The sequence below is a fragment of the Cygnus olor genome, chromosome 14, assembly GCF_009769625.2.
Source record: "Cygnus olor isolate bCygOlo1 chromosome 14, bCygOlo1.pri.v2, whole genome shotgun sequence".
NCBI classification, from domain to species: Eukaryota; Metazoa; Chordata; class Aves; order Anseriformes; family Anatidae; genus Cygnus; species Cygnus olor.
The window spans coordinates 6,301,361-6,319,597 of NC_049182.1; the positions used below are offsets into that span (position 1 = coordinate 6,301,361).

An 18,237-nucleotide genomic window follows, 5' to 3' on the forward strand; every position below is an offset into this window, starting at 1 on the left:
TGTCTTCCTAAGGAAAGATGCTAACATTCCATAACATGGAAATTACTTGCTTGCTCTAGATTTTCTCTGGATAGGAAGGGAATGAGAGTTTAGAAATGGGCAGCCATTTGCTGTTCTTTGCAACAACTAGAGAAAGCTGGACGGCTGGCTGGCCACCCGCTACAGCACGGAAGCAGAGGCATGCTCATAGCCCAAAGTGCCTTGCTGCATGGCTCTCACCTGCCTGAAGAGAGTAGTGGATTTCGGCATTGGCTCCTTGGTCCTGATCGAGCGCTCTGACTTGTATAACCTCTGTGCCCACCGCTGCTGAGTCCAGCACTTCTGATTCATAATGGATGGTGCTGAACTGCGGGGGGTGAAGGTTGCAGTTCTCCACATGGATGATGACCCGAACAAAGTTCCTCTTGATGGGCACCTCCTGGTCCCGTACCTGGATGACAGGGAGGAAGAGCAAGTACTGTCACACTTAGGGAGCAGGCAGTCTTCTGTGCACAGGGCTCCCACTGTTTTGTCAGGACTGTTATAGAGGCTGACGGGTTTCACTGATACCAACCCCTCCTGCAAGTTTCAGAGCCAAAGCACAACCATGGAGTTGAAAGCAAAATTTAACGGTTATTTGTGTTTCTGGTACAAGAACCCAGTGGCTCTCTGATGAAAGTAGCTGGGTGAAGGGCGCATTACATCGTTATGTTGTTCATTAGATTTATATAGTAAAGTTTAACACCCTGCTTTCCTCTTCCCTGTCACTCTAGGCAAATTCTCTTTCAAAGACTTGAACTAGTCCGATTTTTTTCACCAACCCGTATATCCTGGTGAAGCTGAGGGACTTGGCAGGGTTTGGCTAGGACTCACCATCACTGTTAGGGTGTGTTGTGGCATGGGCTGGGAACTGAAGCCTTCTGCTGTTGTGAGGGCCCCGCTGCTAGGATCCAGCTGGAAAAGTCTTGTGCTTTTGGGGTCCACGCTGCCATGAATGGTGTAGATGAGCCCCTTGCCTTTGTCCTTGTCTGTTGCGCTGACTTGAAGGATTTCCCTCCCCGAGGGGGTATCTTCAGGTATCCTCACCTCGTAATGGCTCTCCAGGAACTGGGGACGGTGCTGGTTGATGTCAATCACGTGGATAAAGGCCTGTTGTGGAGACAGCACAGTGAGGGCAGCAGAGCCTCGAGAGCCATGGTTTATGGAGCCATGCAAAATCTCAGCTCCTATTCCCTCGTGGGTGGGCCAGTGCTCTGAGCCCTGTAACCATCACAGCCTCTCCAACGCTTGGACCATGGTGACTGGGAACCCCTGCTGTGCCTTCTTCACGTGTGTGGAGAAGCTATGCAAAATCAAAGTTCATGATCTGCACTTTTTAGACAAATCTTCCGCTTTGAGAGCAAACCTCTGAGAATGGCCTGCCTGAGTCCTAGTTGCAAAGTCACCTAGTTTCTTCTGTTTGGTCTCATACCCTGACTGTCCCTCACCCCCATACTGACTTGTTGACTGCATCTGAGGAAGTCCCAAGCAAGTGTAGTAATTTGTTTCCTTTAACAAACCTGAACATGCTATGGGTGTTTTGCACCAGCAGGTTTCCTGACATCTGCCAGGGGCCTTGAGTGCCAAAATAAACTTGGGGATAAGATGCAAGGTGGCAGGGAATGCACACCAGGCAAGGCAGGGCTTTGTTTGTTTATTTGGAGCAATACCTGAAGATAGTTGAGATAGCTCTCCATTAGCACTGCATTTCACAGGAACAGCAGTGCTCCTCATTCATCATCCCCCACAAATCTCCCCAGCCAATTTCCCACGATAAGCGTCACTGTTGGGTGACTCATGTTCTAGGCCTTCCTCAGTAGGGAGGGCTGCATTTTTGGCTGCATCTTAGTTATGGAGAAAATGGTTGGTGAAAGATCAAGCCCTGAACACCCCTCCTGGGGGTAGCTAAAGATACGTGAACCTCAGCAGCCACAGGAACGGGGGCTCAGGGACATGCCTGAGAGCAACGTGCCTCCTTTCACCTGCTCTTGTTTTCATGTGGCAGCTCCGAGGACACAGCACCTCTGCGTTTGCCCCACTCAGCCCCAGGCAGCTCCATGCTGTTACGCTGTTAGGGCTCCATGTGCTGGAGCAGCACAGGGCAGGGCCTGACCTCACCTCCTGAAGCTGTGTCTGTGCTGGGTTTACACAAGGCAGTGAGTCCCAGGCTGTGGTCCCACAGACCCAAGCATGACCTAGCTGCACACACATTTACCTTATGTCTTAGTATGTTGTTCCAGCCATGCTGTAATTTGGTCTGAGCAGCTGAGAGCGAGCTAAGGACTGAGTGTGAACTGACATCCCAGCTTGGCCAGTGGTGTAGCTGTGTCCCTATATATCAGCGGGAAAGGTTGGGGCTTTCCTAGACTGTTTGTGTTTCCAATAACATAAAAAAAATCTTAGTCTGGGACTTGTGCAAGACTTGTGTCACTGTGTAATGATAGATCATGGTGTAATGAGATTCTTGTACCTGGCACCTGATCAGTGGAGTCAGAAGAAAGATTCCCTTTGGCATATACTCATTCTTGATGGGGTTTCTACTAAAGCAGAAAGGATTACCTGAGTTTTGATGGTAGTGGACCCATCGGTGACTTCTACTGTCAGGTTATAGCTTGACTTCTTCCTTGCGTCAAGGGCTCTTGCAATGACCATACTACCTGTACTCTTTTCAATATCAAAATCCATGTCATCATCGCCGCCTGAAATAAGAGAGAAATGAAAAAAAAAAAAAGGAAATGGTGGGAGAGTTAAAGCTACATTTCTGTCTGGAGCAAGCTACAAGCACCTGCATGGCAAAGGAATTCCAGGAGCTGCCTGGAGATCTGAAGGATGAGGATCTCCCCTCCAGACACCGTACACAAACCACACACCAAGCTCACGCCCAGCCACAGAGATACGTGGCATGCCAGGCAGTACACCTGGGATGGGGGTGTGTAGGCATTCATCCTTGGCATTCAGCTAGTTGGAGACAGTGCCATAGGCAATGTTTCCCCCAGATCTGGAAAATCAATACAAAATGTGATGGATGGACACAAGAGACAGGGAGGACATGGAGAAGCCGGACAAGGAGGTAGTCAGGCATGATGACAAAGGAGTATGAGAGGAAAGATGAGGGAAATCAGAGAAAATGAGGGGGAGGAGAGGAGAATGGATGCACGTATGCATATGATGTCCTGGCTAGATTTGCAACAGACACATTTGAGCATTGATTTATTTGCACAAGGCCTCCAGCTGTGCAGCATCACATGGACCAGGGGCCTGCAGGGCTGAACAATGCTCCTGCTGGCCTCCACTTCAAGGTGACACCATGGGCATGCCAGCAGTGATCTTCATTGCCATGGCTGGGAGCCTGCGAGCTCCTGAAGCAGCCCAGATCTGGAACAGTTGGGAAGGCAGACGGTGCTTGCAGGGTGAGCAGAGCCCACTGCCTCCATCCCAGATGGCCCCATAGTGCCAGGAACCATGGCCCAAGCAGCTCAGCACCAGCAGGCTGCCCCTCACGCTGCTCCTGCTCAGCCCTGGCGTGGCAGCCCCGCTCACACGCCTCACTTGCTGGTGGCCTCCTAGTTCTCCATCACAGATGAAGCACCACTATGTTGTTCTGAGATTTGGCTAGATAGAAGCAGCTTTCTGCCATTGTATCCCATCTCTCAGCTCCTCCATTCTTGGCTACCAGGTGCTCTGGATTCTGTTTTATGCTCATTCCAGCTGGGAAAATGTTGGCTGGCTGTTAAATGACACACCTTCCCTTGCGGGAGAAATGCAGGGGTTGCCAGCCATCTGTAGCAGCACCTTCCTGCTGGGAAGGAGACAGAAGGAAGCAGAGACAGAGGAAAAGGGAGGGACCCGTAGATGCCTTTCCCTTACAGAAGACAGAAGGGTTCCCTCTGCGTGGTGCCAAAGGGAAAGAGGAAGTCCAGGAAAGGAGAGCCATTAAAATGCTGCTTTGTGAGAGTTTTTGCCAGCACCACCAACCCCAGTGACAGAGCCCTTGTGGACTGGGAAAGGCAAGATTTTGAGCAAGGAGATGAGGGCTCCTAGATCTCCGCCTCAGCTGCCTGACTGCCCGCTGCTGGGACGCTGAGCTGAAATGAGGGCCTGTCCTCTTCCCCTGCTACACAAACCAACAGCACCCTGACTGGCACTTCGGGCACCAGGGACCACCAAAGACGAGATTGAGCACACAGGCGAGTGCTCAGCAGGTTCAGGATGGGATAAGGTTCAGAGGAAGGCGTCGTTAATGCTGCAAACCCACGCAGGCACTGCTGCTGCCAGATAAGCCTCGCGCTGATACTGCCTGCTCCTTGCAGCATTGTATCTCCCGTTGCTTAATTGTATTTATGCACCATTATCCCTGCCCTGACATTCTAACGGAGAAAGCTATTCACTCGCCCAATTAAGGCTTTGTTTGACGAGGGCTAGCCCTGCAGGCAGTGTCAGGAAGAGGCTTTGCGAGGCAGATTGGGGCAACACTTCAAAACACCAAATTACCTGAGCACAATTGGCCCTCGTTTGTAGGACCAGTTCTGCACGCCCACTGCCTGATGAGTCCCCGGGGGGTGACAGCCCACGTCCCCTCTGCCCTGGCATCCCATGTCTCAGAGGAGGCCCTAGAGCCACTTTGGTTTCATGTCTACGTCACCCCCGGGATGCTGCAAGGTGGAAGCGATGGCCCCACCAGGCAGGTCCAACCAGCTCCCTGAGGAACCCTTCCTTCTCAGCTCCCTGGTGGGACCGTGGGCTCTGCAGGCAGGCAGAGATGGGCCTGTCTGCAGGACCCAGCCAGACCGTGGATCCTCACAGGGTGCTTTACCGTAACCTACAATGTCCCTCGACTCCCAGGAGGAGCTGGGTTTGGCATGCCCTGCCTTTCGGGAGACATCAGAGAACGCCTCCAACACTGGTAAGTCGCAGAATGTCATTAAAACAGTGTGTTAGATAATTGCACTTGGCAGCAGAGCCCTTGGACAGTTGGCTTTGTCTAGTGCAGCCCAAGCCTCTTGGTTTCTGTGAGAAAGCTTTCCCTGGAAGCCGAGGGAGCCGAGGGGCAAGTGCTCCGGACACCCTTGTGTCTGTGCAATTTCTATGCCTCACCTGTGATATTGAACCACACTTGGCTGGGGCCCATCTCGATGCTGATCACTCCCACCATGTGGTTCACGGGATCCGTCTCCATGACGGCAAAGTTAAAGTGGGGCTCGTCGAAAGCCAGAGGCTCCGAGGAAGGGCCGGGTCGGGCAACCCAGCTGATGTGAAGCCGCACGTGGGAGGAAAGCGGGGGGCTGCCGCCGTCCGTTGCCTTGACCTGCCGGGAAATGCAGGGTGAGGGCTGGTTTGGCAATGTGCTGACTGGGGCTGACTGGGGTGGTCAAAGCCCACTGGGAAGCTGCTTCTCTCACCCACGGGGAATTTCAGGCACCCAAAGTCCCACAGAACAAATCTTGTCCCAGTAGGCCGTGCTCTGGCCTAGGTGGAGCCGTGCGACCCAAGCTCCTCTTGGCCATCAAACAAGCCTGCTGAGCTGAATGCACAGCAGAGGCCTGGATCACAAGCCTTGTTGTGAAGACCCACAGAAATGGGTGAGACCTAATTCTGAAACTCAAAGGCTGTTCATGTTCAGGTCCACATCCAGATGGGATTGTGGATCATTATGTCCATCTCTGACAGTGCATGGGACAGTCACTTCAAACTTCTCAATTTTTTATGGCTTCTTCCCTTCTGCATCACCTCTCATGCCCTCCCTCCCGGTTTCTCTCTCTCTAGCCCACTCTTGTCTCATAAAAGATCTCCTCCCACTGCTGCATTTCATCCACCTCTTTCCTTCTTTTATCTTTTCTGTTTCTGCACCCTTCCCTCTCCACCCACTCCCTGTTTCCCTCTGCTCTCACCGTCAGTATGTTGTATTCAGACGCAGGAAAAGCCTTCCTGGAGAACACCATGCCAGTTGTGGGGTTGATGGTGAATATCCCCTCCTCTTCCTCCTCGATGGTGTAGGTGACCTGGCTGTTCTGGCCCTGGTCGCGGTCTGAAGCAATCAGCCTGTAGACCGGCAGTGGTGTCTCCGAGGCTTCTCTCTCGGGGAGCTGCACCATGAAGAGCTTGTGGGGGAAAGTGGGGGGACTGTCGTTGGCATCCAGGACTTGTATCACGACTCTGCTGGTGGATTTCAGGGCTGGGTCCCCATTATCGGAAACAGCCACCTGCCAGCAAGCAAAAACAGAGCTGCTCATTGTGACCTGGGCTGTGAGCTGCCAGCCTTCAGGTTGAAGGTAATGAACGTTACCTATTTCCCTCGTCCTGAAGGATGATAGGGTTTCCATGTGGATCTACGTTTGTACCTCAGTGTTTTCAGAGGCATTGCTCCTTTCCGCAGAGTAAAACCTGGTGGCTGTACCTTGCAAGGCTTGTGCAAGTAGATGGCATGTGCTGTGGGGCTCCTGCTTTGCAGTGGGGCAGGGCAGTGGGGCAGACCCCACTGCTAGGTCAGGCTGTTGTCATTAGGGGACACACAACCGAAAAGCTCAGCCTGTATTGCAATGGCTGAGCAAGTTATTGCCCACCCTCGCTTCGCTGTGCCTGTGCATGCTCCCAGCTTGTTGCACTGCAGACAGAAATGTTTTATCCTCAATCACCCTGACAGACTGAAACAGCCTGAGATCCCTATAATGTAAATACATATAGCTTGGAGCAGCTAGGGATGAGGGCAGGCAGTGCAAAGCTACAGAATGATATTCGGTACAAGATAAATGACGGTGGATTCCTCTTTCTTTGGCAATTTATTATCCATCCTGCTAGAGGACAATTCCAGCCCTCTTCCTACATTCCCACAGCTTCCAGAACAGGCCTTTTGCTCCAGTCTTCAGCAAGGAAATAATAAACCCTGCAGTCCTGCTGCAGCTGTCTCTTAGGGCAATGCACACCATTTAATTAAGTTTCCCAGCAGTTGGGAGCTGATGGGATGAGATTCTTTCTCTGTGCTCCAACTTGCAAAGAAAGTTCTTTGAGGACTTAATACACTTGTAAGTAAGTAAAGCTAATTACAATCATCATTACCCACCTCTAGGATATGTTCAGCCTTGTATTCTCGATCCAGCTGCCGCGAAGTCGTAGAAATCAGACCTGCCAAGGAAAAAAAACACCTTTGAGCTTCAAGACTCAGCTTCCAAGGAGAATAAGGGCTGATCAAATCCCCATGTGCCCAGCACGAGCCTGCCCATCAGAGCTGTCCCCTGCTCCCGTTGGGACCAGAGGAGAACAATGGGTACCTGCAGAAAGCATCTGCCTACTGCAACGCGCAGGGTGGAGGGGCTGCTCTCCCTCCTCTGACTGCAGGGACCCCGAGGGATGGGTCACCCACCAGATGCCCACCTCAGCCAAGGGCTGTGAAGACCTTGTGGTGAGGCACTTGGTGAGAAAGGCTGCAGGACGGTGAAAACAAAACCTTTCTTATGCCTCTAAGTAAGAAACGTTCTGTGTGCACTGGCACAAGTTCGGCCTCTTAACATGTCTCAACTCCTATTTTCCCCATGTTGAACCTTGCTCGTTGTAATTTACAGTGTTTTGACAAAACTCTGCCGTCTGTCTTGGGAAATACCCTCTCTTCTACCGCTAGAACAAATGCATTGAGGCTAAAAATAAGGTACATTGTTGATAATAATGTCGGTGCATTATTTAACCCTTGCTGAGAGATGGGGTCAATCCCCTAACACCTGCAAGATTTGAGGGATTTCTAAAAAATAAATATTGTTTAACTGCAGGGAATAGGTTGGATGCAGGAGGGAAAATACGGCTTTTATAAAATAGAGTTTAAATGAAAATCATCATAATTGCTTTTTTTTGGCCTAAGCTGAGTAGACAAAAGTGTGGAAAGGAAAGAGCTGAGGTTTGAGTTTCCATGTCTTGTCTGATAATAGTTCTTACCACATGCCTTGACTCTTTACCTTTGGTGAAAAGCAGCTCTACAGCATGTTCACAGTTACTTTACAGATGACGGAAACTGTGTATTTAACACATGATTTTCTGACGGTCCTCAAGCCAGACCCCCGTGAGTATTTTTGTCTGTTCCCTGCACCTCCTGCTGTTCCGTGGTATTTGTTCTTCACTCAGGGAAGCCCTGCTTCCTCACACAAATAAAAAGCAGGGTGAATTCTCCTGGCAAGCACCAGCAGTGATGCAGACCCTTGCTGCTGGGAAATGCTTTGCATGGGAGGCAGTGTGCACTTGCAGTGGTGTGAGCTCGTGCGCTTGTGCATCCTGAAGAGCTTACAGATCAGAGTGGCGTGAACCCCTCTCAGCTCTCATTTTTGGCCCAAACCCAAGAAGTTTTAATTAATAGTATTGTTAAGAGTATCGTAGTTCTTTGGTGTATTGCTGTTTAAGCATGATGGGCAGGAGAACATTTCAAACGGCTGCAGGAAACACTGGGCAGCTGAAGGAGGGAGCGCGGAGCAGCTGCTTGGAACAAGACTATCATTAACTGTTTCCACTTGTTCTCTCAAATTATTCATGTTTGGCACCAGGCACTGCACCAAACCAAATTTATTTGATGCCTTTACAATCATAAATCAACACTTAATGTGCTATGACAAGAAGATTTGAAAGGCTCTGTTTGCACGTATGTCACGGATTTTTTTCTCTCTAATCTTCCTTCTGACATCTCGGCAGGTGACGAGGACTCGGCAGTGGCCTGGGAACACCCTGGCTGGGGAGATCTTGAATTCTTCCCAGGCTCGTGGGAGGCGGTAGGGCTCCAACAGGAGCAAAAATCTCGATATGCATGGAAATATTCTCTTAGTAGGGGTCTAAACAGGGAATTGCAGCAGCGGTTTGCTGAGATCTGTGATGCTCCAGTCCGCATTGCCAAGAGGCTGGAGAGGGCAGGGAGCGAAGTCTGAAACTCAGCAACTTCAGGGAATGATTCATGATTTTGGCCTAACAGGTCCATAGGGCATGTAGCTGGATATTGCCAATGGAGCCACCCAGTACCTGTGGGGACACTGCGGACACTTCCAGTCTATCCGATTGCAAAATTCAGTTGCAACAGACTGATACCAAGTGTGCACTTGGTTACTGCATGCCAGCTGATGGAAGGTAACTTAAACCACTCTAAAGAGATTATTTGGATCTGCCTGGCCACACCCTGAAATTCTTCTGCGACCTAACAATAAAAATGAAAGAAACAGGATCATAGCTGAGATTCTTACAGCTGGAGAAGGACTGCGATGGCAGATGGACTGGGACTTAATGGTTATTCTGAATGTCTATGTAAGATGCTCAGATCTGCTGGGAAGCAAGAGCCGTCTCTGCTCTCCATCACGTACCTGTGCCATAACCCCGTCAGCATTTTGGGGTTTAGCTTCCTATCTGGTGATCACAAGTCAAAGGGTTGGCTTCTCCTCCTGACCCTGGCCAAACTCCCTCTGTCCCACACCCCATGCCCAGTCACGGCTCCCAGTTGCTCCCCAGAGGCGGATGCAGCTCTGCCATGAGGTCTGAAACCCCTCGTGGTTAAGGGTTCATCGCTCCCATTCCTGCACAGCGCTGCCACCATGCACAAACTGCCCGTGGTGCTCCCGTGGCAGCCAAGCAACCAGAGACAGGGAGACGGGGATCAGACGTGGTGCTTGAGAGAAGCCAGCTGGAATTAATGCTTATTTCTATTTGTTGCTGCTTGGTTGTACATCCTGTGAGGCCGGAGGGCTCAAATGGAAGTAGAAACCATTATTTAAGGAAAACTGCTGTCAGCTTTTGTGGCCTGGGGAAACAGTTCCTCCCTTCTTCCTGCTGCCACTTGCAAGGACCTGGGAAGTGCCCTTCAGTTTTTAATGAGAGTGTTCTGGTGTGTGCACGTGTGTGTTATCAGCACAATCCCTGCCCCGCTGGAGTGCTGCAGCCAGAGTGGGTGTCCTATCTGTGCTCACGTAGATGGCCCCAAAGGTTTCTGCTGGGTCCTCTGGTGGCTGAACAAAACTGCTGAAGGTCCTGACTGCACTTGGCCAACTACCTGAGCTCAGTGCTCACCTGGAGGTCCAGAAACAATCCTTTCTGCTGTTTACATGCAGCTAGGCTCAAGCCCTGCCCTAGCACCTATCTACATGCAGCAATGGGAAAGATTGTCTGCGATTCTCCCGCTCACTGCCTGGAAAGGGGAGAGAGGAAAGCTGGTCGTGTTGGAACAGGAGCAGCAAAATTAACAGTGTGTTGTTGTCAGGGAACAAAAAAGAGTAATAACTTCTGCTGGCAAGAGCAGAGCTGGGGTGGAGGTTGCTGGCCCCCCGCCCTGGCTGCAGGGGGGAAAATCTGAAATAGTTAAAATAGCCAGGATCAGGTTTTTAAGCAACAGGGCTTTCACAGGAGCTGGGGAGGGGAAGAGGCTGTTCCCCTGAAATCCTCTTTTCCTTGTCCCACTCTTGTTTCCATTCCACACTCTCTCTTCTCTTCCTATCACCTCCCCTTTTGTTCCGAGCTGGCTTTGCACTGCTCCATGTGCACTGGAGCTGTGGTACATTGCTCAGGCAGCAGCAGTGCAGCCAGCCCTCACATTCAGGGCTGTGTCGGGGTGCTCTTCCACGGAGAGCAATGCAGACAACAACAGGCATCCATGGGAAGCCTGGGGACACTGACACAGCAGGAGAAACACCAGAACGAGCAATAGGTAGGAGCTGGAGATGAATAGTCCAAGGCAAAAGGGTTCTCCAGACAGCCTTTCAGCAGGAGAAATGGCTTCATCCTGACTCTTCCTGACACAGTCTCCTCATTCCTCCCAGTCCTGTTTGGACTGGAACTTGCTGCTTCGCATCAGGGACTCAAACCCAGCACAAAACAAGCTGAAAACTTTTCCAGCAAAATACCCCAAACCCAACTCTCTCTCCATCTCTCCATCTATCTCTCTATCTCTCTATCTGTCTCCCATAAAAGCCTCTCTGCACCATCTGCCAGGCTGGGCTGGAGAGATTCCATCGCCCATGGCAGAAAGCTTTCATCTCGCTGCGCAGTTTTATTCCCTCTTCTCATTAGCCTTTCATTTATTTTCCCTCTTTTTCTCCACCCTCTTGAGGGAACTGAGAGCTGGAAGAGCTTAGAGCCCTTCTGTGGTGGTTCAGGGCTGCTGGAGGAGCCCAGCCCTGCTGAGGACAGTTGTCGTGGCTGTTTTTGTCTCCTGCCAAGGCCCCAGGAGGAGAAGTCGAGGGGCCCTGCTGGGTCTGTCTCCACTGGTCAGCCCACCCTCCTCTTGGGATACTTCATCAAACGCAGAACGAGCTGGCTCCAGGAGCAAAAATAGGTTACTTGCAGCAGTGTGGCATCATGCCCTCAACAATTATCCAGGGCTATTCTGCAGGGTTATTCCGGGTGTAGACATGCCTGTTGCAGGAGTCAGTCGGGTCCTTAATTCCCTCATCGCGCACGATGAGAACAAGTTTCCTCCCCTCTCTCTTTGCCAAGGGGCTCCTACAGGGACAGCCCTGCCCAGGGGAGCGGGGTGCTGCCAAGCTGACCACTGGCTCTCCTGTGCTTCACCATTGGCAAGCTGGGTCATACAGACCTCTGCCATCTCAGGAGCTGAGATGCTAACGGGTCTCTTCATGATGGTTTCCTCTAGCTAATAAGGGAAGAGATGCATTTATTGCATTTGAACAACAAAAGGTATGTCCTAACTAATATTCCAGAATAAACCCCAGTGCTCTAGCAGCACTGCAGTGCTCAGATACTTGCAGTGCTTTCTCTTTTCTCCCGTTTAAAAGTAAGTCCTTTGATTAGCACTTCACTAGGACGACTGTATTTTGAATGCAACCCTGCACTGATACGAGTGACCAGAAACCGAAGCACCAGCAGTTCATCTGCCAACACTGCACTACCAGGCCGAGACCAAAGACTGTATTTTTTATTCTACTTAATGGAGCAACTAGCATGTCCTTATCTGCAAAACGAAAATATCACAGGGGTTCCAATAAGCTGCCTGCAGCTCAGAACTTTAGACAAGCTGTGATATTTTTTCTGGCAGTAGCAGCAGATGACTTCTCTTTAGATACTGTAAGCACAAGGATATAAACTGCTCAGTTTATGCCAATGTTTGCAGGTAATCATTTGTTCTTTTGGATAACACTCATGCGAAGAAAAGGAAAACTGAATCCTCATCAGGCTTGGAAGCAGGTCCTTAAACAACCTCCAAGCTCAGGGTTTAAAGAAGAGACCTCCAGCAACTGGCCAAGAGATAACATCAGCTCCTGAGTTTCTTATGGGACTGACAAACGTATCACTCTTCACATGCAAATTACCTGACTGTAGAGAGAGATGGATGGGAGGTGACTCACACCTGACAGAGCTTTTTTTGTCTAAAATGGGAATTAAAGGGTTGGCTTAGAGGTGAGGCATCGCATTAGCAGATATTCAAATTTTGCCAGTGCCGCTCGTCTTTTCATAAAACACAGCAGCTTTGGAGCATGGCTTTGTGGGGCTGTGCTCACACCAGGGTGAAAGTTTCCCTTGCTAAGAGCATGGAGAAGGCTGGATTTCCTGCAGGGTGATGGGTGCAAGCAGGAACCCAGCACTTGTGCAAGCTGTCCATGGGGCTGAGTTGTGCACATTTATTTGGGCTATGTGGGAAGGTCGGATACAGAGCAATGCCCTGACCTGGCTAAAAGACTTCTGACTGGAGGCAGCTGCAGCTGGGGTGGCAGAGGTGCAGCTGACATCTCCAGCTGTATCCACATGGTGCCACGTACAGACACCCTATGAATCTCTTGCAACCAGAAGGATTTCAGTGTTTCAGCATAACAATTACTTTCTAAACACCCTCCTCCCAGCCAGCTGTAGAGGGCTGCCAGAGAGCCACCAGGGAACATGTAACTGAGAGCTGCACTAGCCTTTTTCTGTACACCCAGCTCCTTTCCCACCTGAGAGCAGGCTGCTCTCCCACTGCAGTAGGTGAACTGCTTTTATCACCCACAAGAGATCAAAGTCATGCAATTAATCCTCTCCCAAAGTGAGGCTCTGCGCCTTCCCTTCCCTCTCCTCGCAGGAGCTGATGGAGCGAAGGGCACGGCGCAGCTTTCCTTGCCAGACTGGCCCAGTGTCAGCACTGCTGGGATAGTTTGAGGAAGCTGTTTACACCAAACATCAGTGGGTTTTTGATGGCTCTGAAAGATCTGGTAATTAATCCTCAGATGAAAGATACAGTCTAGGAAGATGGCAGAAGAGGCTTACTGTACTAACTACGCTAATTGTACCAGAGGATGGGTGGAGCTTTTGAATGCAGTGGGATTCATTTTTATTAATCCTGCCCTGCTCTGTCCCAGGAGCAAATAGTCACCTCCAGAAGGGTGTTTCTTGGCTCAGGCTGTGCAGTAGGCCAGTTGTTTATAAGGGGGAATATTAAACGCAGCTCCTTCACTCTGTGCAGGACTTTGAAAACAGCACATCTGTGTCGCTCTAAGAGCCACCTGGCTGCAAATAGCAGCCTTCAGGTTGAGGGTTTTGTCTGTGAGCCTCCCCACACCGTGTATTTGGAGACTGGGACTTTTGCTGCAGAAGGAAGGCATGACAGTGCAGCTCTGTGGGCTGTTTATATTGAATATGAAACATCCTTTGGGCACTTGAAAGCCTCAAAAACCAATGCCGAGTCGGGTCAGTCTTACCTGTAATGAGGTTAATGGTGAAGAGTCCTTGAGGATTTCCAGTTAGAATATGAAAAGTCAGTTTTCCCTCTGAGCTGGAGTCTGGGTCTAAGGCATCGAGCTGAAGGACCGATGTGTTTGGCGGGGAATTCTCCATCACAGAGGCATAAAAAACAGGCCTGGACATCTGAGGTGAGTTGTCATTGGTATCAGTGACTTCAATATAGATTTCAGTCACAGAAGACAGAGGAACTGTTCCCAGGTCAAGAGCTAGCACTGTCAGCCAGTAGTGAGATGTCCCTTCTCGGTCGAGTGGTCCGATGGTCCGGATGGTGCCTAGAAGAATGACAGGAAGGGCTTGTGAGGGATCTAGGGCACTCAGACCACTTTACCCTTAATGCCAGACCAGTCTGTGTCTCTGCTCTGCCTCCTGGCTTTTGCTGCAGCTACAAACCTTGGCACCAGCCTTGCATGGATGTGAGATTGTGTGGAAGGTGAGGGCTTGCTTGTGCTGAGGGTAATTCGGTACAAAAGTGAAAGGAAAGGTCTGGGTATTTTGAGGGAGAGCAGACAAGCCATGCTTGTTCCTCCCCATACACAGGGAGGCACGTTGTATATCCCTGCACAAAGAGGGAGGATTTGAATGCATTGGGTAAAAAAATAAAGCAAAACAGCACGTGGTTTAAGACCTTGAGGTGCACCCTTAAACCAAGATGTCATTACCTGTGTCCTTTTCAATGCGGAAGATGGACAGGCCAGTGCCCTCTCGGAGGAAATACTGAACCTCTCCATCTTTCCCCTTGTCGATATCCTTTGCTGTGACCATCATCACAGATGTGCCCTCGGGGCTGTTCTCCTGCACCCAGCCTTTGAAGACAAAGGAGGCAAAGCGTGGTGGGTACAAGTTCTCGTTGACATCAAGGATGTTCACTTCCAGGTGGCAGAGGGAAGAGCGAGAGAAGGGCTTCCCACTGTCACTGACCTGCACGGTTAGATTGTAAGAGTCCTTCTTCTCATAGTCCAGCTCCTTCTCTAACCGGAGTGCCCCAGTCAGCTTATCCACATGAAACATCATCTCCTCATCATTAATGAGGCTGTACCTCACCTCTCCCCCAGAGCCAGCATCTGGGTCAAAAGCCTCCAGAAAGAGGAGAATGGTTCCTACAGGCAGGTCCTCTGGGACCTTAACGCTGTTCAGGGCTGGGAGGCATTGCGGGGTGTTGTCATTCACATCCTCCAGAGTCACAGTGAGATCTGTAACGGAGAACAGTTGGTAGCCTGTTTTGGGCTGGTCTCTAGCTTCAATTTTCAGCACGTAGCAGGGCCACGATTCTCTATCCAGTGCACCCGTGACTGTCACTTCTCCAGTGACACTGTTAATGGCAAACTTGTCAGTGGGGGTTAGCAGAGAATATTTTACCCTCCCATTATCATCCGTATCAGCATCTTCTGCTTTCAGCTGAGCTATTGTTGTCCCTGTTGCTACATTTTCAGGTACCACCACCCAGTAGGCACCCTGTGGGAATTTAGGAGTGTTATCATTGGTATCCAACACATTCACAGCCAGCAGTTTCCAAGATGATTTTTGTGGTGTGCCAAGGTCATACACAGTAATGTTAAGAATGTAAAAGCTGGTTCGTTCATGATCTAAAGGAGTGAGGACTTGAAGTAGACCCGTTTCCAGGTCAATGGTAAAGCAACTGTCATCATTTCCATCCGAGATCACATAGACCAGCTTCCCATTAAAACCAGTATCAGGATCAGCAGCTGAAAGGTCTGCAATAGTTGAGTTGATGGGAACAGTCTCTATGATATCAATAGATCGTGGAAAGCTGTCATCAAATTTGGGAGCATTATGGTTTATAAGGTGCAAGTTCAGAGAAGTTTCATCATCCTGCCCATGGCCTTGAGACTGAGACTCAATGGAGTGTATGATTGTCTCTGTCAGTTGCTTCAGTACTCCTGTTTCCTCACACTGCATTTTGACTGGGAGACCTTGGCTGACCACAGTGATATTTACAGATGTTGGCAAAGCATAGTTCTCTCCGTCTGTTGCAGTTATTTTCAAAGAGTAGAAGAGTGGCTGTTCAGAGGGAAGATCTCTCAGAGATATTCTCAGGGATATTACTCCAGAGATGGGATTCAATTCAAAATGCCGTAACTCATTGCCAGACTTGATTTCGTATTTGATATGCTGCAGCTCATCGCTGTCGATTGCAGAGACCGTGGCCACAGGGTTCCCGACAGGAAAATCCCGGGGGATGCTGCCACTGCAGCTTGCCTTCTCAAACACAGGGGCGTTGTCGTTGACATTGTTGAGCACGAGGGAGACGTACACCTCCGTTTCATGACGGAAGGGTGAGCCCCAATCTGATGCCCACACTCGCAGATGGTACCATCTCTGCATCAACTCATAGTCCATCGACTTAGAGGTGGAAATGATGCCAGAATACAGGTCGATGACAAAAGGGACTGATTTTTGGTTGGCTATGGTGTAAGTTACAAAGCCGTTGTCTCCTTCATCTTCGTCTGTAGCCATTACTGTTAAGACACTAGTACCAGGAGGAACGTTCTCATCAAAGGCCCCATGGTATGAAGACTGACTAAAACTTGGCGCATGATTGTTGCAGTCAATGATGTCAATGGAAACAGTTGTGGATGTATGGCTGTTGGTTGTTGTAACTTCAAGTTCAAAATGAGATTGTTCATGGAAGTCCATTGCTCTGACAGTAGTTATCAGTCCAGTGCGAGGATTGATTTTAAAATTTGTGCTGTTAGGAGTGGGTCTCAAAACATATTTAAGATTTGGGAAGACTGGTGTAATCTTCACCATAACAACTTGGCTTCCAGCTGGGGAAAATTCACTGAGCTGGACCCGGTACACTTCTTTCTCAAATCTGGCAGAGACATACTTGGCAGGAGGTATATGTATAACTCTAACAGGGGAGAAAAGTGGTGGTTTGCTCTTGTCCTTGGCTTGCAGACTGAGGTTGAAACCAAAGGGGTAAAGTAGCCAGTTGACCTCTTTGGTTGACACAATCATGAACTCCGTGCTTCCAAAGTAGGATGTGATAACTTTGAAATGCCTTCCTGGATCTCCATCCACAAGGTCAACTGAATCTATTCCTGCTTCTGAGTCACCACTTTCTACAGAGAGGGTTGCATAGAGAAAGTCTTCAGCTGAGTCAGGAGGCGTCACCTTCACCGTGGAGATAGAGGGGGGTTTCCTGGCAGATGGCTCCACTTGGATCATGAGACTAGCCAGGTTCCCAAAGCCATTCCCCTCTGTGATCTTCCTCATTCTGTCCACAGCCAAAACTTGCAGGTGGTGCCTGCCTCGATGGGTGCTGTTCAGCCTGCCCATGGTCATAACTGCTCCCGTGGTGGGGTGGACGGTGAATAGGTCCGACTTGGTGTTGAGGGAGTAATAGAACTCCGCATTCTGGCCAGCATCAGCATCCGTGGCGCTGAGCGTGCTGACCACTGTTTTCAGAGGAGTGTCTTCTCTGATGGACACTTTGTAGGAGGGGGGTGAAAAGAGAGGTTTCAAGTCATTTCTGTCCAGAATATGGATCAAGACTTTGGCCCAGGCTTCGTAGGCAAAAGTGCTCTCTGTGGCTTTGATTATCAACATATAACTATCTTTGACCTCCCGATTTAAAAGTGCTGTGTTGCTGCTCCTGGTTCTTATTCTCAAGAAGCAGAAATCCCCAATCACGTGCTCCTCTGTTTTAAAGAGACCAGTGGTGTCCCCAGAGGCTATTCTGTATCTGATGTCCCACTCGGGATCTGTCTTGTAAATCCCCATTTTGACGTAACTCTCCACGTAGGTCTTGGGAGCTGAATTCTCGTAGATGGTGGCATTGTAGAAGAAGTGGGTGAAGTGCAGAGGGGAAGTGTTGCCTTTCTCACAGCTTGCCTCACGGACCGTGCAGTGCACCAGTAAAACAGCAAAACTCAGGAAGTGCCTCTTGGTAATGATTTCCATGGTGTGGTGTCTCCTCAGGTCCTGCAGAGGTTAAAGGAAGAACATGGGTAATTCTGGCAAGTATAGAAGAGAGACGTTTTTATTAAGGCCAGTGTGCTAGAGAAAAAGTCTCAGTCTTCACCTCTGTACTCTCTCTACCCTGATTTTTGCCAGCATGGTTGGTAGCTCAGTTCTTTTTTTGCCTCTGTCCCAGTGAGAGTTCTGTCCCCCCCAGGACTTTTCACTTTCTCTCCTTAAGTTTTTGCCCTCTTAGTAAAAATGTGAAATGCCATGTGAAATGTTCTGTGAAATCTCATGATCGAGCTGACTTCCTATTCTGCATATCGTTTCTACCCCGCTTCAGTTCTGCCTTTTCCCTAGTCAAACAGCATATTTGAACTGCCCAGCCCCAACCCAAACCTCACCTCCAATCTGTTTCTCCATCTTCCCTTCTACATCTTAACTTCTCTCTCCACACAAGTTCTTGCAAAATATTTTCAAGAGCCAACACACCAACTGTGACTTGATGTCTCTCCCTGTGGCTTCCTTTCCTTTTTTCCTCCTACAGCAATCTTTCCTCCTTTCCCAGTAGAGATGCCCTGCTACATTGTACAAATTCCTTCTTAACAGCCAGCCCTA

The 18,237-nt window shown here is 49.8% G+C and overlaps 1 protein-coding gene across 1 annotated transcript in view; it reads right to left on the minus strand.

The window, feature by feature from the left end:
• Nucleotides 1-18,237, minus strand: part of FAT2 (FAT atypical cadherin 2) — a 56,084-nt gene that overhangs the window by 25,971 nt on the left and 11,876 nt on the right. The window contains exons 2-9 of the mRNA XM_040573235.1: nt 14,355-17,640; nt 13,653-13,967; nt 7,076-7,137; nt 5,907-6,218; nt 5,113-5,323; nt 2,578-2,717; nt 853-1,128; nt 220-430 (exon numbers count right to left, since the gene is read on the minus strand). Of these exons, the coding sequence (XP_040429169.1) occupies nt 220-430; nt 853-1,128; nt 2,578-2,717; nt 5,113-5,323; nt 5,907-6,218; nt 7,076-7,137; nt 13,653-13,967; nt 14,355-17,619 (4,792 nt within the window). The 5' untranslated portion in view covers nt 17,620-17,640. The remainder of the gene's footprint in view (nt 1-219; nt 431-852; nt 1,129-2,577; nt 2,718-5,112; nt 5,324-5,906; nt 6,219-7,075; nt 7,138-13,652; nt 13,968-14,354; nt 17,641-18,237) is intronic.